Source organism: Oncorhynchus nerka, linkage group LG15 (genome assembly GCF_034236695.1).
Source record: "Oncorhynchus nerka isolate Pitt River linkage group LG15, Oner_Uvic_2.0, whole genome shotgun sequence".
NCBI lineage: Eukaryota > Metazoa > Chordata > Actinopteri > Salmoniformes > Salmonidae > Oncorhynchus > Oncorhynchus nerka.
The window spans coordinates 23,788,989-23,810,442 of NC_088410.1; the positions used below are offsets into that span (position 1 = coordinate 23,788,989).

At 45.6% G+C, this 21,454-nt stretch overlaps 1 protein-coding gene across 2 annotated transcripts; it reads left to right on the forward strand.

Annotated features, from left to right (window-relative positions):
* The first annotated feature begins 10 nt into the window (after window positions 1-10).
* On the forward strand, window positions 11-20,288 carry man2b1 (mannosidase, alpha, class 2B, member 1). 2 transcript variants are annotated; one of them, XM_065001314.1, is made up of 23 exons: window positions 11-169; window positions 575-677; window positions 1,010-1,183; window positions 9,187-9,380; window positions 10,030-10,162; window positions 10,307-10,452; window positions 10,559-10,758; window positions 11,077-11,197; window positions 11,632-11,710; window positions 12,511-12,620; window positions 15,883-15,990; window positions 16,086-16,202; window positions 16,318-16,503; window positions 16,740-16,837; window positions 17,114-17,234; window positions 17,478-17,596; window positions 17,987-18,088; window positions 18,216-18,303; window positions 18,525-18,605; window positions 18,775-18,999; window positions 19,248-19,397; window positions 19,798-19,900; window positions 20,058-20,288. In XM_065001314.1, the coding sequence occupies exons 1-23, from the start codon at window positions 26-28 to the stop codon at window positions 20,159-20,161; spliced, it is 3,006 nt and encodes a 1,001-aa protein (XP_064857386.1). In that variant the 5' UTR covers window positions 11-25; the 3' UTR covers window positions 20,162-20,288. The 2 variants fall into 2 exon arrangements, with proteins under 2 accessions (XP_064857386.1, XP_064857385.1); XM_065001313.1 differs by lacking the exons at window positions 11-169; window positions 575-677; window positions 1,010-1,183 and adding an exon at window positions 1,206-1,323.
* The last annotated feature ends 1,166 nt before the right edge of the window (window positions 20,289-21,454 follow it).

Consider the following 21,454-nt stretch of genomic DNA (forward strand, 5'->3'; position numbering starts at 1 on the left):
CATGATAGGAAAGATACATAAACAAATGTCACATGACTCGTGGCTGTTTTCCAAGATGGCGACTCCGGAGTATACACCGTTTGTGTTCCTCCTGTTATTATTTCAAAGCGGCGTTTGGGGTGTTCCCGTTTGTCAAACACCCCAAGAAAGTTCTACATGTGGATACAAGGTACGTCTATAGTTCCTATCCCTATTGTGGTGAATAAAAACGCAACTGAAACACTTAAACCGTGTATTGTATTGCAGGTTTGATGAACTTCTTCTTTAGCTGATTTCAAACCCATTCATATTCGCGTAGAGAACACAGTAGCAGAAGTTATATTCCTGGCACAACATATTTATACTTCGACTTAAAACGTGAAGTGCAAAGCTACAAATCCCATTCGATCTAGCCAGTCTTGCACTAAGTCTGGTCTTGCACTGTTTTCATTGGTGGTTTAATGAAATGACAATTCCAACTTTACAATGTTTATAAAGCTAAGTAGCCTCCGATATGCCTCTCTCCTTCCCATAACATTAGTCCACCAGCTAAAATCCCTCATTATTTTCCCATCGTGTGTGCTACACATCCTAGTCATGTCATGCTACCAAGCCTGGGATGTTGAACGTGCATCTGGTTCCCCACACCCACGACGACGTCGGCTGGCTCAAGACCGTGGACCAATACTTTTATGGAGGTCTGTATCCCCCCCACCCATCTATCATGTGGCTGACATCTACACACACAAACACAGTCATAAACAGCTATGTCATAGGTCAAGGTGGTTTAGTTCAAAGTTCAACTGACACATAGTTAAAACCATAGTTGTGAGGCTTTTATTATATTTGATTATAGGCATACATAACACCTACAATAACCTAGAATCACATGGTTTTACATTTCAAACCTCATGACTGGGTGGATGTGAACCGCATGATAGATGTTGTATCGTGTGTGCATATGTGTTATCACGTGTGTGTGTGTGTGTGTGTCTAACCTGTGTATGTAACCTGCCTGTCGTCGTTCCAGACCGTAATGATATCCAGCACGCAGGGGTGCAGTACATCCTGGACTCTGTGGTGGACCAGCTGCTGAAGAACCCTGACAGACGCTTCATCTACGTAGAGACGGCCTTCTTCTACCGCTGGTGGAAACAACAGACTGATGACATGCAGAACACTGTCAAACAGCTAGTCAATGAGGGTGAGGCCAGAGAGGGGTTATATAGCCTTTAGAAAACATGTCAGGAAGACGTTATAAAGTGGTAGAGTTCACCTTCTACTGCTGGTGGAAACAACAGACTGATGACATGCAGAACACTGTCAAACAGCTAGTCAATGAGGGTGAGGCCAGAGAGGGGTTATAGAGCCTTTAGAAAACATGTCAGGAAGACGTTATAAAGCGGTAGAGTTCACCTTCTACTGCTGGGGAAGGAGCCAGTCAGACAGCAGGTTAATGAGAGAAGGGATGTAGGTGTTATAGAAGTGTGATAAAGCATCTCTCTCACCTGAGTGTGACTGCTATTGGTGGTGAAGGAGCCAGTCAGACAGCAGGTTAATGAGAGAAGGGATGTAGGTGTTATAGCAGTGTGATAAAGCATCTCTCTCACCTGAGTGTGACTGCTATTGGTGGTGAAGGAGCCAGTCAGACAGCAGGTTAATGAGAGAAGGGATGTAGGTGTTATAGCAGTGTGATAAAGCATCTCTCTCACCTGAGTGTGACTGCTATTGGTGGTGAAGGAGCCAGTCAGACAGCAGGTTAATGAGAGAAGGGATGTAGGTGTTATAGCAGTGTGATAAAGCATCTCTCTCACCTGAGTGTGACTGCTATTGGTGGTGAAGGAGCCAGTCAGACAGCAGGTTAATGAGAGAAGGGATGTAGGTGTTATAGCAGTGTGATAAAGCATCTCTCTCACCTGAGTGTGACTGCTATTGGTGGTGAAGGAGCCAGTCAGACAGCAGGTTAATGAGAGAAGGGATGTAGGTGTTATAGCAGTGTGATAAAGCATCTCTCACCTGAGTGTGACTGCTATTGGTGGTGAAGGAGCCAGTCAGACAGCAGGTTAATGAGAGAAGGGATGTAGGTGTTATAGCAGTGTTATAAAGCATCTCTCTCACCTGAGTGTGACTGCTATTGGTGGTGAAGGAGCCAGTCAGACAGCAGGTTAATGAGAGAAGGGATGTAGGTGTTATAGCAGTGTGATAAAGCATCTCTCTCACCTGAGTGTGACTGCTATTGGTGGTGAAGGAGCCAGTCAGACAGCAGGTTAATGAGAGAAGGGATGTAGGTGTTATAGAAGTGTGATAAAGCATCTCTCTCACCTGAGTGTGACTGCTATTGGTGGTGAAGGAGCCAGTCAGACAGCAGGTTAATGAGAGAAGGGATGTAGGTGTTATAGAAGTGTGATAAAGCATCTCTCTCACCTGAGTGTGACTGCTATTGGTGGTGAAGGAGCCAGTCAGACAGCAGGTTAATGAGAGAAGGGATGTAGGTGTTATAGAAGTGTGATAAAGCATCTCTCTCACCTGAGTGTGACTGCTATTGGTGGTGAAGGAGCCAGTCAGACAGCAGGTTAATGAGAGAAGGGATGTAGGTGTTATAGCAGTGTGATAAAGCATCTCTCTCACCTGAGTGTGACTGCTATTGGTGGTGAAGGAGCCAGTCAGATAGCAGGTTAATGAGAGAAGGGATGTAGGTGTTATAGCAGTGTGATAAAGCATCTCTCTCACCTGAGTGTGACTGCTATTGGTGGTGAAGGAGCCAGTCAGACAGCAGGTTAATGAGAGAAGGGATGTAGGTGTTATAGAAGTGTGATAAAGCATCTCTCTCACCTGAGTGTGACTGCTATTGGTGGTGAAGGAGCCAGTCAGACAGCAGGTTAATGAGAGAAGGGATGTAGGTGTTATAGCAGTGTGATAAAGCATCTCTCTCACCTGAGTGTGACTGCTATTGGTGGTGAAGGAGCCAGTCAGACAGCAGGTTAATGAGAGAAGGGATGTAGGTGTTATAGAAGTGTGATAAAGCATCTCTCTCACCTGAGTGTGACTGCTATTGGTGGTGAAGGAGCCAGTCAGACAGCAGGTTAAAGAGTGAGAGAAAGGGATGTAGGTGTTATAGAAGTGTGATAAAGCATCTCTCTCACCTGAGTGTGACTGCTATTGGTGGTGAAGGAGCCAGTCAGACAGCAGGTTAATGAGAGAAGGGATGTAGGTGTTATAGAAGTGTGATAAAGCATCTCTCTCACCTGAGTGTGACTGCTATTGGTGGTGAAGGAGCCAGTCAGACAGCAGGTTAATGAGAGAAGGGATGTAGGTGTTATAGCAGTGTGATAAAGCATCTCTCTCACCTGAGTGTGACTGCTATTGGTGGTGAAGGAGCCAGTCAGATAGCAGGTTAATGAGAGAAGGGATGTAGGTGTTATAGCAGTGTGATAAAGCATCTCTCTCACCTGAGTGTGACTGCTATTGGTGGTGAAGGAGCCAGTCAGACAGCAGGTTAATGAGAGAAGGGATGTAGGTGTTATAGAAGTGTGATAAAGCATCTCTCTCACCTGAGTGTGACTGCTATTGGTGGTGAAGGAGCCAGTCAGACAGCAGGTTAATGAGAGAAGGGATGTAGGTGTTATAGCAGTGTGATAAAGCATCTCTCTCACCTGAGTGTGACTGCTATTGGTGGTGAAGGAGCCAGTCAGATAGCAGGTTAATGAGAGAAGGGATGTAGGTGTTATAGCAGTGTGATAAAGCATCTCTCTCACCTGAGTGTGACTGCTATTGGTGGTGAAGGAGCCAGTCAGACAGCAGGTTAATGAGAGAAGGGATGTAGGTGTTATAGAAGTGTGATAAAGCATCTCTCTCACCTGAGTGTGACTGCTATTGGTGGTGAAGGAGCCAGTCAGACAGCAGGTTAATGAGAGAAGGGATGTAGGTGTTATAGAAGTGTGATAAAGCATCTCTCTCACCTGAGTGTGACTGCTATTGGTGGTGAAGGAGCCAGTCAGACAGCAGGTTAATGAGAGAAGGGATGTAGGTGTTATAGAAGTGTGATAAAGCATCTCTCTCACCTGAGTGTGACTGCTATTGGTGGTGAAGGAGCCAGTCAGACAGCAGGTTAATGAGAGAAGGGATGTAGGTGTTATAGCAGTGTGATAAAGCATCTCTCTCACCTGAGTGTGACTGCTATTGGTGGTGAAGGAGCCAGTCAGACAGCAGGTTAATGAGAGAAGGGATGTAGGTGTTATAGCAGTGTGATAAAGCATCTCTCACCTGAGTGTGACTGCTATTGGTGGTGAAGGAGCCAGTCAGACAGCAGGTTAATGAGAGAAGGGATGTAGGTGTTATAGCAGTGTGATAAAGCATCTCTCTCACCTGAGTGTGACTGCTATTGGTGGTGAAGGAGCCAGTCAGACAGCAGGTTAATGAGAGAAGGGATGTAGGTGTTATAGAAGTGTGATAAAGCATCTCTCTCACCTGAGTGTGACTGCTATTGGTGGTGAAGGAGCCAGTCAGACAGCAGGTTAATGAGAGAAGGGATGTAGGTGTTATAGAAGTGTGATAAAGCATCTCTCTCACCTGAGTGTGACTGCTATTGGTGGTGAAGGAGCCAGTCAGACAGCAGGTTAATGAGAGAAGGGATGTAGGTGTTATAGCAGTGTGATAAAGCATCTCTCTCACCTGAGTGTGACTGCTATTGGTGGTGAAGGAGCCAGTCAGACAGCAGGTTAATGAGAGAAGGGATGTAGGTGTTATAGCAGTGTGATAAAGCATCTCTCTCACCTGAGTGTGACTGCTATTGGTGGTGAAGGAGCCAGTCAGACAGCAGGTTAATGAGAGAAGGGATGTAGGTGTTATAGAAGTGTGATAAAGCATCTCTCTCACCTGAGTGTGACTGCTATTGGTGGTGAAGGAGCCAGTCAGACAGCAGGTTAATGAGAGAAGGGATGTAGGTGTTATAGAAGTGTGATAAAGCATCTCTCTCACCTGAGTGTGACTGCTATTGGTGGTGAAGGAGCCAGTCAGACAGCAGGTTAATGAGAGAAGGGATGTAGGTGTTATAGAAGTGTGATAAAGCATCTCTCTCACCTGAGTGTGACTGCTATTGGTGGTGAAGGAGCCAGTCAGACAGCAGGTTAATGAGAGAAGGGATGTAGGTGTTATAGCAGTGTGATAAAGCATCTCTCTCACCTGAGTGTGACTGCTATTGGTGGTGAAGGAGCCAGTCAGACAGCAGGTTAATGAGAGAAGGGATGTAGGTGTTATAGCAGTGTGATAAAGCATCTCTCTCACCTGAGTGTGACTGCTATTGGTGGTGAAGGAGCCAGTCAGACAGCAGGTTAATGAGAGAAGGGATGTAGGTGTTATAGAGTGTGATAAAGCATCTCTCACCTGAGTGTGACTGCTATTGGTGGTGAAGGAGCCAGTCAGACAGCAGGTTAATGAGAGAAGGGATGTAGGTGTTATAGCAGTGTGATAAAGCATCTCTCTCACCTGAGTGTGACTGCTATTGGTGGTGAAGGAGCCAGTCAGACAGCAGGTTAATGAGAGAAGGGATGTAGGTGTTATAGAAGTGTGATAAAGCATCTCTCTCACCTGAGTGTGACTGCTATTGGTGGTGAAGGAGCCAGTCAGACAGCAGGTTAATGAGAGAAGGGATGTAGGTGTTATAGAAGTGTGATAAAGCATCTCTCTCACCTGAGTGTGACTGCTATTGGTGGTGAAGGAGCCAGTCAGACAGCAGGTTAATGAGAGAAGGGATGTAGGTGTTATAGAAGTGTGATAAAGCATCTCTCTCACCTGAGTGTGACTGCTATTGGTGGTGAAGGAGCCAGTCAGACAGCAGGTTAATGAGAGAAGGGATGTAGGTGTTATAGCAGTGTGATAAAGCATCTCTCTCACCTGAGTGTGACTGCTATTGGTGGTGAAGGAGCCAGTCAGATAGCAGGTTAATGAGAGAAGGGATGTAGGTGTTATAGCAGTGTGATAAAGCATCTCTCTCACCTGAGTGTGACTGCTATTGGTGGTGAAGGAGCCAGTCAGACAGCAGGTTAATGAGAGAAGGGATGTAGGTGTTATAGAAGTGTGATAAAGCATCTCTCTCACCTGAGTGTGACTGCTATTGGTGGTGAAGGAGCCAGTCAGACAGCAGGTTAATGAGAGAAGGGATGTAGGTGTTATAGCAGTGTGATAAAGCATCTCTCTCACCTGAGTGTGACTGCTATTGGTGGTGAAGGAGCCAGTCAGACAGCAGGTTAATGAGAGAAGGGATGTAGGTGTTATAGAAGTGTGATAAAGCATCTCTCTCACCTGAGTGTGACTGCTATTGGTGGTGAAGGAGCCAGTCAGACAGCAGGTTAATGAGAGAAGGGATGTAGGTGTTATAGAAGTGTGATAAAGCATCTCTCTCACCTGAGTGTGACTGCTATTGGTGGTGAAGGAGCCAGTCAGACAGCAGGTTAATGAGAGAAGGGATGTAGGTGTTATAGAAGTGTGATAAAGCATCTCTCACCTGAGTGTGACTGCTATTGGTGGTGAAGGAGCCAGTCAGACAGCAGGTTAATGAGAGAAGGGATGTAGGTGTTATAGCAGTGTGATAAAGCATCTCTCTCACCTGAGTGTGACTGCTATTGGTGGTGAAGGAGCCAGTCAGACAGCAGGTTAATGAGAGAAGGGATGTAGGTGTTATAGCAGTGTGATAAAGCATCTCTCTCACCTGAGTGTGACTGCTATTGGTGGTGAAGGAGCCAGTCAGACAGCAGGTTAATGAGAGAAGGGATGTAGGTGTTATAGCAGTGTGATAAAGCATCTCTCTCACCTGAGTGTGACTGCTATTGGTGGTGAAGGAGCCAGTCAGACAGCAGGTTAATGAGAGAAGGGATGTAGGTGTTATAGCAGTGTGATAAAGCATCTCTCTCACCTGAGTGTGACTGCTATTGGTGGTGAAGGAGCCAGTCAGACAGCAGGTTAATGAGAGAAGGGATGTAGGTGTTATAGCAGTGTGATAAAGCATCTCTCTCACCTGAGTGTGACTGCTATTGGTGGTGAAGGAGCCAGTCAGACAGCAGGTTAATGAGAGAAGGGATGTAGGTGTTATAGAAGTGTGATAAAGCATCTCTCTCACCTGAGTGTGACTGCTATTGGTGGTGAAGGAGCCAGTCAGACAGCAGGTTAATGAGAGAAGGGATGTAGGTGTTATAGCAGTGTGATAAAGCATCTCTCACCTGAGTGTGACTGCTATTGGTGGTGAAGGAGCCAGTCAGACAGCAGGTTAATGAGAGAAGGGATGTAGGTGTTATAGCAGTGTGATAAAGCATCTCTCTCACCTGAGTGTGACTGCTATTGGTGGTGAAGGAGCCAGTCAGACAGCAGGTTAATGAGAGAAGGGATGTAGGTGTTATAGCAGTGTGATAAAGCATCTCTCTCACCTGAGTGTGACTGCTATTGGTGGTGAAGGAGCCAGTCAGACAGCAGGTTAATGAGAGAAGGGATGTAGGTGTTATAGCAGTGTGATAAAGCATCTCTCTCACCTGAGTGTGACTGCTATTGGTGGTGAAGGAGCCAGTCAGACAGCAGGTTAATGAGAGAAGGGATGTAGGTGTTATAGCAGTGTGATAAAGCATCTCTCTCACCTGAGTGTGACTGCTATTGGTGGTGAAGGAGCCAGTCAGACAGCAGGTTAATGAGAGAAGGGATGTAGGTGTTATAGCAGTGTGATAAAGCATCTCTCTCACCTGAGTGTGACTGCTATTGGTGGTGAAGGAGCCAGTCAGACAGCAGGTTAATGAGAGAAGGGATGTAGGTGTTATAGCAGTGTTATAAAGCATCTCTCTCACCTGAGTGTGACTGCTATTGGTGGTGAAGGAGCCAGTCAGACAGCAGGTTAATGAGAGAAGGGATGTAGGTGTTATAGCAGTGTGATAAAGCATCTCTCTCACCTGAGTGTGACTGCTATTGGTGGTGAAGGAGCCAGTCAGACAGCAGGTTAATGAGAGAAGGGATGTAGGTGTTATAGCAGTGTGATAAAGCATCTCTCTCACCTGAGTGTGACTGCTATTGGTGGTGAAGGAGCCAGTCAGACAGCAGGTTAATGAGAGAAGGGATGTAGGTGTTATAGCAGTGTGATAAAGCATCTCTCTCACCTGAGTGTGACTGCTATTGGTGGTGAAGGAGCCAGTCAGACAGCAGGTTAATGAGAGAAGGGATGTAGGTGTTATAGCAGTGTGATAAAGCATCTCTCTCACCTGAGTGTGACTGCTATTGGTGGTGAAGGAGCCAGTCAGACAGCAGGTTAATGAGAGAAGGGATGTAGGTGTTATAGAAGTGTGATAAAGCATCTCTCTCACCTGAGTGTGACTGCTATTGGTGGTGAAGGAGCCAGTCAGACAGCAGGTTAATGAGAGAAGGGATGTAGGTGTTATAGAAGTGTGATAAAGCATCTCTCTCACCTGAGTGTGACTGCTATTGGTGGTGAAGGAGCCAGTCAGACAGCAGGTTAATGAGAGAAGGGATGTAGGTGTTATAGCAGTGTTATAAAGCATCTCTCTCACCTGAGTGTGACTGCTATTGGTGGTGAAGGAGCCAGTCAGACAGCAGGTTAATGAGAGAAGGGATGTAGGTGTTATAGCAGTGTGATAAAGCATCTCTCTCACCTGAGTGTGACTGCTATTGGTGGTGAAGGAGCCAGTCAGACAGCAGGTTAATGAGAGAAGGGATGTAGGTGTTATAGCAGTGTGATAAAGCATCTCTCTCACCTGAGTGTGACTGCTATTGGTGGTGAAGGAGCCAGTCAGACAGCAGGTTAATGAGAGAAGGGATGTAGGTGTTATAGCAGTGTGATAAAGCATCTCTCTCACCTGAGTGTGACTGCTATTGGTGGTGAAGGAGCCAGTCAGACAGCAGGTTAATGAGAGAAGGGATGTAGGTGTTATAGCAGTGTGATAAAGCATCTCTCTCACCTGAGTGTGACTGCTATTGGTGGTGAAGGAGCCAGTCAGACAGCAGGTTAATGAGAGAAGGGATGTAGGTGTTATAGCAGTGTGATAAAGCATCTCTCTGCTATTGGTGGTATTATTGAACAGATGTAAATTGCAATTCAGAGGTTATAAACAGTTATAACCCCTTTAACCTGTGATTAAGTCATATAGCGTTAAATAAATATTTATTGCTGTTATCACTTTTGTCCCTCCCTCCCTCCTCCCCCCTCCCTCCTCTCAGGGCGGTTGGAGTTTGTGAACGGGGGCTGGTGTATGAGTGACGAGGCGACCACCCACTACAGTGCAGTCATAGACCAGATGACCATGGGCCTGCGGTTCCTCAACGACACGTTCGGACACTGCGGTCGCCCCCGCGTCGCCTGGCACATCGACCCCTTCGGACACGCCCGCGAGCACGCCTCCATGTTCGCACAGGTGAGGGTCGTATTCATTAGTGCTTCTTAATGTTTCTTATTACTGGTAGGTCCCTCCCTGTTTTGGCCAGTTTGGTTCCTGCTGAATACAACCCACAATCTGCTGTCTTTTTTCTACCTCACAATATCCTGTCTGTCAGCCTCTCTCTGTCTATTCTTACCCGGGTAAATATCTTCCACTCCTTTTTTCCATCATGTCTTAATCCATTGTCGGAATAGATATTGTACAACCATCCAAGACTCTCCTCTGTTGAAAGGTTGTCAGTGTCATAAGGTTCTCGTGAGCTCCCAAGTTGGGAATAGAAGTGGGGCAATACAAATTTACTCTAAAGTTTTCCAAGTCAGAAATAACACGAGACGGCATGAGTCTCCCTCATCTTTCCATTCAGTTCAAAGGTCAGAGGGACGATTAGAATCCGTACTGTGTTTATTGTATTGAATGGGTGGCAGGTAGCCTAGCGTTGGTCCAGTAACCTAAAGGCTGCTGGTTTGAATACCCGAGCCCAGGAGGTAAAGCATTTAGAAGGCGCCATACTACCATGGATGACCCTGTAAAACAACTCATTTCACTGCACCTACCTGGTGTATGTGACATAAACCATGTTATCTTGTGTGTGTATTGTATTGACTGATGGTTCTGTCTGTTCTAGATGGGTTATGACGGCTTCTTCTTTGGTCGTCTGGACTACCAGGATCGTAACAGGAGGATGGTAGCCAGGGAACAGGAGATGTTGTGGAGGGCCAGCGAGAGCCTCACCCCCCCTATGGCTGACCTCTTCACTGGTACTGACCTTTCACCTTCAACCTCTAGCAATATAGCAACAGCTTCACGTAGTCGTTCCATTAGATATTTTCCATCCTGACCTCTCACCTATGAACCCTGACCCCTAGCACCCCAGTAGCCTAACCCAGCCCCCTCTCCTCCAGGTATCCTCCCTAACGGGTACAACCCTCCGGAGGGCTTCTGTTGGGACCAGTCATGTGACGATCCACCAATCAGAGACGACCCTGATCTGGAGGACTATAATGTTGACGATGTGGTGACCAGGTTCCTCCACATCGCACACGGACAGGTTAGAGATGAGACACACACATACAAGTCGGTCACACACACACACACACAGGTTAGTCATAATAACACACACACTCTCTCTCTCTCTCCCTCCTCCCCTGCACCAGGCATTGGTGTATAAAACCAACCACATCATAATGACTATGGGGTCAGACTTCCAGTATGAGAACGCCAACCTGTGGTATAAGAACCTGGACAAGCTCATTCGCTACGTCAACCAGATGCAGAGTAACGGCTCTGAAGTCAACGTTCTCTACTCTACACCCTCCTGTTACCTACAGGAGCTACACAGGGCTAACCTCACATGGTACTATATTAACTATATGATTCTGTTAGAATACTAAACTATGTCTAGCTAACTAGAGTAACGGCCTCTGAAGTCAACGTTCTCTACTCTACTCCCTCCTGTTACCTACAGGAGCTACACAGGGCTAATCTCACATGGTACTATATTAACTATATTAACTATGATTCTGTTAGAATACTAAACTATGTCTAGCTAGCTAGAGTAACGACCTCTGAAGTCAACGTTCTCTCCCTCCTGCTACCTTAAATGATGTACAGGTCATTTAAATGTTTTCTCTTCTCTCTTTCTTCTCGCTCTCACCCCCGACCCCCCTGTTAGGCCTCTAAAAGGAGATGATTTCTTCCCCTATGCTGACTCAGCTCATGACTTCTGGACAGGATATTTCACCAGCCGTCCAGCCCTGAAACGCTATGAGAGGATCAGCAACAGCTACCTGCAGGTACACTACTCAAACCACAGACAATGGCTTAGTCTGAAAAGCTTTACACGCTGTGTTTGAGAGCCTCAAAGCTGTGATGTGTCATGGATAAGTTGTGACTGACTGACTGATCTACAAGTAATATTGAGCAGTTATTGATGATGATGTAAGGTGATTTGTAGATTAGTCAGTCTCGACTTGCCTTTAAAGTTGGCTTTATGTCGAACGCGGCCATTGATTCCTCCTCGTTGGAGGAGGAGGTCGAAGGGGAGGGACGTGGGGCCTCTTCTCCAATGAGCTTTCCAGAGAGAGGTGAGGAGTCATGGATTTGACAGCTTGTACACTTTTCATACAAAGCCACCAGACATTCACTCAGGGATGACAGTTCAGTCGCCCCACACTGAGGCCATGTCTGGAGACGTGGTTAATGCATTATTCTTCTCCTGGTTTCACAGGCGTGTAAACAGCTGGAGGTCCTTGGTGGTCCCATCTCAAGGAAAGGTCCCTTTGGAGCTGGAGACAGTGAGACCCTGAGTAAGTGTCTAGTGTACACACTTTCATCACATTCAAGTGCACTACTTCATCATCACTACATGAGTTGACTAAGACTAGTGGCAGTCAAACTCTGTTTCAATGTCCATACTAGCATCCTTCTTATTAATACGGGCATCCTTCTTATTAATACGGGCATCCTTCTTATTAATACGGGCATCCTTCTTATTAATACTAGCATACTTCTTATTAATACTAGCATACTTCTTATTAATACGGGCATCCTTCTTATTAATACGGGCATCCTTCTTATTAATACGGGCATCCTTCTTATTGATACTAGCATCCTTCTTATTAATACTGGCATCCTGCTTATTGATACTGGCATCCTTCTTATTAATACTAGCATCCTTCTTATTAATACTGGCATCCTTCTTATTAATACTGGCATCCTGCTTATTGATACTGGCATCCTTCTTATTAATACTGGCATCCTTCTTATTAATACGGGCATCCTTCTTATTAATACGGGCATCCTTCTTATTGATACTAGCATCCTTCTTATTAATACTGGCATCCTTCCTATTAATACTGGCATCCTTCTTATTAATACTGGCACCCTTCTTATTAATACTGGCATCCTTCTTGTTAATACTGGCATCCTTCTTATTAATACTAGCATCCTTGTTATTAATACTGGCATCCTTCTTATTAATACTGGCATCCTTGTTATTAATACTGGCATCCTGCTTATTGATACTAGCATCCTTTGTATTAATAAGCTTGAAGCAGTTTAGAGGACAGCAAGGTTGATAGGGAGTGTTCTGTGTTGTGATTGGTAGAGAAGGCCATGGCAGTGGCTCAGCATCACGACGCTGTATCCGGGACGGAAAAGCAACACGTTGCCAACGACTACGCTAGGAAACTGGCCAACGGCTGGGCACACTGCCAGGTACCTACCATGTGTGCCTGTTCTTTCTATTGATCCATGCAGTCTCTCTTGTTAGATGAACTGTGTATGATTGACTCTCCACCCCTCTCTCTGCTGTGTGGAGGACTATAGGACACAGACTAAATAAAGTATATTACTGTACAGTGTGTGTAACCTCTCTAATCTTCACTGTGTGGAGGACTATAGGGCACAGACTAAATAAAGTATATTACTGTACAGTGTGTGTAACCTCTCTAATCTTCACTGTGTGGAGGACTATAGGGCACAGACTAAATAACGTATATCACTGTACAGTGTGTGGAGGACTATAGGGCACAGACTAAATAACGTATATCACTGTACAGTGTGTGTAACCTCTCTCTCCCCACTGTGTGGAGGACTATAGGACACAGACTAAATAAAGTATATCACTGTACAGTGTGTGTAACCTCTCTCCACTGTGTGGAGGACTATAGGGCACAGACTAAATAACGTATATCACTGTACAGTGTGTGTAACCTCTCTCATCCCCACTGTGGAGGACTATAGGACACAGACTAAATAAAGTATATTACTGTACAGTGTGTGTAACCTCTCTCTCCGCTGTGTGGAGGACTATAGGACACAGACTGAATAAAGTATATTACTGTACAGTGTGTGTAACCTCTTTCATCCTCACTGTGTGGAGGACTATAGGACACAGACTAAATAAAGTATATCACTGTACAGTGTGTGTAACCTCTCTCTCCCCACTGTGTGGAGGACTATAGGACACAGACTAAATAAAGTATATTACTGTACAGTGTGTGTAACCTCTCTCATCCCCACTGGGTGGAGGACTATAAGACACAGACTAAATAATGTATATTACTGTACAGTGTGTGTAACCTCTCTCATCCCCACTGGGTGGAGGACTATAGGACACAGACTAAATAATGTATATTACTGTACAGTGTGTGTAACCTCTCTCTCCGCTGTGTGGAGGACTATAAGACACAGACTAAATAACGTATATTACTGTACAGTGTGTGTAACCTCTTTCATCCTCACTGTGTGGAGGACTATAGGACACAGACTAAATAAAGTATATCACTGTACAGTGTGTGGAGGACTATAGGACACAGACTAAATCAAGTATATCACTGTACAGTGTGTGTGTAACCTCTCTCTCCCCACTGTGTGGAGGACTATAAGACACAGACTAAATAAAGTATATCACTGTACAGTGTGTGTAACCTCTCTCCCCACTGTGTGGAGGACTATAGGACACAGACTAAATAAAGTATATCACTGTACAGTGTGTGTAACCTCTCTCCCCACTGTGTGGAGGACTACAGGACACAGACTAAATAAAGTATATCACTGTACAGTGTGTGTAACCTCTCTCTCCCCACTGTGTGGAGGACTATAAGACACAGACTAAATCAAGTATATCACTGTACAGTGTGTGTAACCTCTCTCTCCCCACTGTGTGGAGGACTATAGGACACAGACTAAATAAAGTATATCACTGTACAGTGTGTGTAACCTCCCTCCCCACTGTGTGGAGGACTACAGGACACAGACTAAATAAAGTATATCACTGTACAGTGTGTGTAACCTCTCTCTACCCACTGTGTGGAGGACTATAGGACACAGACTAAATAAAGTATATCACTGTACAGTGTGTGTAACCTCTCTCCCCACTGTGTGGAGGACTATAAGACACAGACTAAATAAAGTATATCACTGTACAGTGTGTGTAACCTCTCTCTCCCCACTGTGTGGAGGACTATAGGACACAGACTAAATAAAGTATATCACTGTACAGTGTGTGTAACCTCTCTCTCCCCACTGTGTGGAGGACTATAGGACACAGACTAAATAAAGTATTTTACTGTACAGTGTGTGTAACCTCTCTCTCTGCTGTGTGGAGGACTATAGGACACAGACTAAATAAAGTATATTGCTGTACAGTGTGTGTAACCTCTCTCTCCCCACTGTGTGGAGGACTATAGGACACAGACTAAATAAAGTATATCACTGTACAGTGTGTGGAGGACTATAGGACACAGACTAAATAAAGTATATTACTGTACAGTGTGTGTAACCTCTCTCTCCCCACTGTGTGGAGGACTATAGGACACAGACTAAATAAAGTATATTACTGTACAGTGTGTGTAACCTCTCTACCCACTGTGTGGAGGACCAAAGGACACAGACTAAATAAAGTATATCACTGTACAGTGTGTGTAACCTCTCTCCCCACTGTGTGGAGGACTATAGGACACAGACTAAATAAAGTATATCACTGTACAGTGTGTGTAACCTCTCTCTCCCCACTGTGTGGAGGACTATAAGACACAGACTAAATCAAGTATATCACTGTACAGTGTGTGTAACCTCTCTCTCCCCACTGTGTGGAGGACTATAGGACACAGACTAAATAAAGTATATCACTGTACAGTGTGTGTAACCTCCCTCCCCACTGTGTGGAGGACTACAGGACACAGACTAAATAAAGTATATCACTGTACAGTGTGTGTAACCTCCCTCTACCCACTGTGTGGAGGACTATAGGACACAGACTAAATAAAGTATATCACTGTACAGTGTGTGTAACCTCTCTCCCCACTGTGTGGAGGACTATAAGACACAGACTAAATAAAGTATATCACTGTACAGTGTGTGTAACCTCTCTCTCCCCACTGTGTGGAGGACTACAGGACACAGACTAAATAAAGTATATCACTGTACAGTGTGTGTAACCTCTCTCCCCACTGTGTGGAGGACTATAAGACACAGACTAAATAAAGTATATCACTGTACAGTGTGTGTAACCTCTCTCTCCCCACTGTGTGGAGGACTATAGGACACAGACTAAATAAAGTATATCACTGTACAGTGTGTGTAACCTCTCTCATCCCCACTGGGTGGAGGACTATAGGACACAGACTAAATAAAGTATATTACTGTACAGTGTGTGTAACCTCTCTCCCCACTGTGTGGAGGACTATAGGACACAGACTAAATAAAGTATATCACTGTACAGTGTGTGTAACCTCTCTCCCCACTGTGTGGAGGACTATAGGACACAGACTAAATCAAGTATATCACTGTACAGTGTGTGTAACCTCTCTCTCCCCACTGTGTGGAGGACTATAGGACACAGACTAAATCAAGTATATCACTGTACAGTGTGTGTAACCTCTCTCTCCCCACTGTGTGGAGGACTATAAGACACAGACTAAATCAAGTATATCACTGTACAGTGTGTGTAACCTCTCTCTCCCCACTGTCCCAGGTGTTGGTCAGTAACACTCTATCCTCTCTGAGTGGATCATCTGCTCCTCGTGTTTACTGTGAACACCTCAACATCAGTGTGTGTCCCCTCACAGAGACCAGCAAGAAGGTAACACTACACGGGCACACACACACACTCACAATTCCTCTTTGGTTCCGTGAAGTTAAATTCCCCTCCTCTCTTTTTCCATGTTTCTCTGTCAGTTCTCAGTGAACGTGTACAACCCTCTAGCTCGTCCAGTCAGTTGGCCAGTTAGACTGCCAGTCAACGGGACGGCCTACAGTATCTCAGATGCTAAGGGCAAGGCTGTGGACAGTCAGGTTGGTCTGTTCTGATAATGGTTGTCATATGTCGTTGTTCAATAACCTTTGTTATGACAGTTATGTATTGTGTGTGTATTTGCGTTTTGAGAGAGTACCCCACTCTATCCCCCAGGTGGTCCCAGTGTCCCAGGCCACAGCGGCGGTGCGACGGGGCAGGGGGTACGCTGCCAACGAGCTGTTGTTCCAGGTTCAGGCCCCTCCCCTGGGCTACAGCACCTACTCTGTCTCCCTGCTTCAGAACGGCCCTCTATCTCCTCCATCTCCACTGCCCAGAGCTCCCAAGGCTGTACAGAACAAGGTCTGGGTCTTATGGCTGGACACAAACGTACTTTCTACTATGAAAGCAAATATTTGATGTATTAATTTCATGTCATCAATGGAGACCAATATTCCAAAATGTACAATGTCTCTGTTAATGATGACATATTAATGTATAAAGTCAGTTGGAAAGGTGTTGTTTTATGTTTGGACAGTTTTGTATCTAGGTTTTTAGGTTTAGATGTCACCTGTTCTGTCACTTTGTGTCTCCTCTAGTTTCTCAGGGTGACCTTTGACCCAGAGACGGGTCTCCTCAGCAGCCTCAGTAACCTGGAGACACAACAGACTGTCAAACTGTCACAGAACTTCTACTGGTCCGTACTACTTACTCTCTCTACCCTTCCCTCTCTCTCTCTCTCTCTCTCCATTTCTCTCTACTCTTCCCTCTCTCTCCATTCTCTCTACCCTTCTCTCTCTCTCTACCTCTCCATTTCTCTCTACCCTTCCATTTCTCTCTACCACTCCTTCCTATTCTCTCTACCCTTCCATAATTATTTCTCTCCCCATCCTTCTTATTTACTCTCACTGTGTGCTAGCATTGTCACGTTGAGGGATTTTCTGTCATCTTTGTTCTGTGTATGTTTGTCCAGGTACAACGCCAGCGATGGTAACAACTCAGAGAGTATTCAGATGTCAGGGGCCTACATCTTCAGACCTAACACCTCTACCCCCTTCATCATCAGCAAGACGGCTAAGATAGAAACACTACAGGTACCTACTACATTATACTTCATCTAGTCTCTTTACTTGAATGTGTTTCAATATAATTCAATATGCATGAGACCCACTAAACGTTCAAGAGATTCATTCCAGTCATCTCACAATTTCTAGTCTCTGCCTTAACCACCTTCTCCTGTCTTATTCCCCCCCTCCACCTCCCACTTCTCCTCCCCCCTGCTCCCTCTCCTCTCCCTCCTGCTCCCTCTCCCCCTCCTCCCCCCCTCCCTCCATCAGAATTCTGTGGTGCAGGAGGTGAGACAGTGGTTCAGTCCCTGGATCTCTCAGGTGGTCCGTCTCTACACAGACAGCAGGGCTCTGGAATTGGAGTGGACTGTCGGCCCGGTGCCTATAGGGTGAGGAAGGGGCTCAGAGCCACATGGGGCCTGGTCACAGATAATGCACTGGAAGGAGAATGGAGCGTTATTGAGACAGCCTGTGCATGTCTGGCAGAAGGAGTGAGTCTTTAACAGACTAGAAAGTATTCCTGTACCATAGATTATAGTATATCATGTTCTCTCTATCTGCCCCCCCTTCTCTCTATCTGCCCCTCCTTCTCTCTATCTGCCCCTCCTTCTCTCTATCTGCCACCCTCCCTTCTCTCTATCTGCCCCCTCCCCCCTTCTCTCTATCTGCGCCCCCCTTTTCTCTATCTGCCCCCCTTCTCTCTATCTGCCCCCCTTCTCTATCTGCCCCCCTTCTCTCTATCTTCCCCCCCTTCTCTCCATCTGCCTCCCCCCCATCAGTGATGACCTGGGTAAAGAGGTGATAAGTCGTCTAGACAGCAGCATCAACTCCTCTGGTGTCTTCTACACTGACTCTAATGGCAGAGAGGTGCTGCAGAGACGGTGAGGAACCTGTGTGTGTTTCCCAACTCTACGCATCAGTATGTGTTGATGATGGAGTACTGTATTCCAGTAGTGTGTTCAGACACACAGTATACACCCTAATGCGTTGTATATCTGTCTCTGACAGGAAAGACTACCGGCCCACGTGGAACCTGAGACAGTCTGAGCCAATTGCTGGCAACTACTATCCAATCAACTCTAGAGCTTACATTAAGGTGTGTCTCATTGGTCATACACCCCGGTCGGACACTTCCTCTTCCTTCTCTCATGATCATGCACTTTCTTTTCCTCTTCCCACTTACAGTTCCTTTTTCTGTGGTAGCCTTCTGGTCCAAAACTCTTCACTCTCCCTCCTGTTCTCTTCACTCTGTTTTACAAGTTCATGTGATATTATCTGACAATAGTAAATGGTGACTTCCACTGTGTGTGTGTGCAGGATGACAAGGACCAGCTGACTGTAGTGACGGACCGTTCTCAGGGAGGGGGCAGCATCCAGGATGGATCACTGGAGATCATGGTAACACACACACACTCTCTCACTACTCTCATTTTTCATGTGGTAGGATTTTGGCGTCAAAGACATCTGTTGTGTGTGTTTCACGTCTCACCTCTTTCCCCCGGCTCCACACCCTGTCTATCTTTATCTCTGTCACATCTGACACACTCCATCCACACGACCCCCCCAGCTCCACCGTAGGTTGCTGTACGATGACGTCCGGGGTGTAGGTGAGCCCCTCAACGAGACGTCTGACATTTACCCAGAAGGCCTGGTGGTTCGTGGTCGCCACCTCCTCTCCCTCAGCCCCCCTGCCACGGCTGCTGACACACACCGCCCCCTAGCACAGGAAGTGGTACTGCAGCCTCTCATCACGTTCACCGACGGAGAGCTGCACCCGAGTACCAGGCTGGAGGTGAGAGAGAGCCCATCGCAAATGATTATTTCCTCAAGTTCTCCTCCTTGCCTCTTTCTCAACCGTATTGGAGACGGTTCAAGGTCCCGCCCCTCAGGCCTGCTTCAATGGATTTTGAGAAAGAGGTGAGGCATCTAGGAAAGGAGGGAGAGTGAAGGAGGCTGATTGAGGAACAGTTATCAGCTCTGCAGATGAAATGTCACTTTGGACTATTGAAATGAACCCATCTTTGAACCCCCCCACCTCAGTTCTCTGGGCTACAGGCAGTGCTGCCCCCTGCTGTTCACCTGTTGACAGTGTCTCAGTGGGACCAGGACACAGTGCTGCTCAGACTGGAACATCAGTACCAAGCTTCAGAGAGCAAGGAGCATTCCCAGCCTGTTACTGTTAATCTGCAGGTTAGTGATATGTAATACTGTATATACACACCATACAGAGACTGTGGTTGTAAGGCTGGAGCACCAGCAGCAAGCCCAGGAGAGCATTCAGTCTCACTGTTAGGTTAGTGGTGAACACACACAGTGCTGCTCAGACTGGAGCATCAGTATTGGGCTATGGAGAGCAAAATGAACTGTCAACCTACCGGTTCAGAACTCCCACACGTATGCATACGAGCCATAAACAAAGTGAAACCTTTCACTAATACCATACATTCCTGTCTCAACGTAATGTAACAACTGTTATTCACAAGTTAATTCATTTCAAACCGCTTTGAAAACATGAAAGCAATGTAGATACTGAAGTTACTGACAGATGCTCTACTCTCCGTCAGTCACACACACACTGCTCTCTCTGTAGAAGCTGTTCTCCACTCTGGACGTGCTGGGCGTGTCCGAGATGAACCTGTCAGCCAATCAGTGGAAGGATGAGATGACGCGTCTGGACTGGAAGGCGGAGTCAGGTACACATCAACTCTCTGCTTACTCAGCCCTCTAGGACGCGTGAAGACGGCTGACCTGCTTTATTGTAGCAATTCCTTTGTTAGTCCGTTGTGAAACTGGGCTTGTTGCTCTGTTCATTGCACAGAGCTTGATGCCTGTTGTCTCTGTTTGCCTCAGGTGAGAAGCCCCTGCCGAAGAGAGGGGGAGACCCCTCTGTGTGGGAGGTGAACCTCAAGCCCATGGAGATACGCACCTTCCTGCTCCGTGTCAGGCAGAGATAGTCAATCACCAACCTCCGTTCCAGAACTAGCCAATGATCAATCCCTGTGGCTTAGCAACTATGAACTCACTGCCTTGATTGGATGTAAATCATTTGGAGTCTGAGTACATGAAGGTGAATCAAATGAACAGGATTTCTTGTCATAATTGAGTTGACTGGAGTGGGTTTTAAATGAGCTCCTATAAAAGAGCTTCTTTCAAGCCGCTGAACAATCCCTTTATGTTGACATTTTAGTGCCAATACCACAACCTGTCTAGTATTTTAGTGCCAATACCACAACATTTCTAGTATTTTAGTGCCAATACCACAACATTTCTGGTATTTTAGTGCCAATACCACAACATTTCTGGTATTTTAGTGCCAATACCACAACCTTTCTGGTATTTTAGTGCCAATACCACAACACTTCTAGTATTTTAGTGCCAATACCACAACCTGTCTAGTATTTTAGTGCCAATACCACAACATTTCTAGTATTTTAGTGCCAATACCACAACATTTCTAGTATTTTAGTGCCAATACCACAACATTTCTGGTATTTTAGTGCCAATACCACAACCTTTCTGGTATTTTAGTGCCAATACCACAACACTTCTAGTATTTTAGTGCCAATACCACAACCTGTCTAGTATTTTAGTGCCAATACCACAACCTGTCTAGTATTTTAGTGCCAATACCACAACATTTCTAGTATTTTAGTGCCAATACCACAACCTGTCTAGTATTTTAGTGCCAATACCACAACATTTCTAGTATTTTAGTGCCAATACTACAACATTTCTGGTATTTTAGTGCCAATACCACAACATTTCTAGTATTTTAGTGCCAATACCACAACCTTTCTGGTATTTTAGTGCCAATACCACAACCTTTCTGGTATTTTTGCCAATCTGGTATTTTAGTGCCAATACCACAACCTTTCTGGTATTTTAGTGCCAATACCACAACCTTTCTGGTATTTTAGTGCCAATACCACAACATTTCTGGTATTTTAGTGCCAATACCACAACATTTCTAGTATTTTAGTGCCAATACCACAACCTTTCTGGTATTTTAGTGCCAATACCACAACCTTTCTGGTATTTTAGTGCCAATACCACAACCTTTCTGGTATTTTAGTGCCAATACCACAACCTTTCTGGTATTTTAGTGCCAATACCACAACCTTTCTGGTATTTTAGTGCCAATACCACAACCTTTCTGGTATTTTAGTGCCAATACCACAACCTTTCTGGTATTTTAGTGCCAATACCACAACCTTTCTGGTATTTTAGTGCCAATACCACAACCTTTC

Coding starts and splice junctions, on each gene's coding strand:
- man2b1 (XM_065001314.1), top strand. CDS start 26: ATGTCACATGACTCGTGGCTGTTTTCCAAGATGGCGACTCCGGAGTAT. Junction 10,163..10,306: donor TATGGCTGACCTCTTCACTG/GTACTGACCTTT, acceptor CCTCTCCTCCAG/GTATCCTCCCTAACGGGTAC. Junction 18,606..18,774: donor ATGGATCACTGGAGATCATG/GTAACACACACA, acceptor CGACCCCCCCAG/CTCCACCGTAGGTTGCTGTA.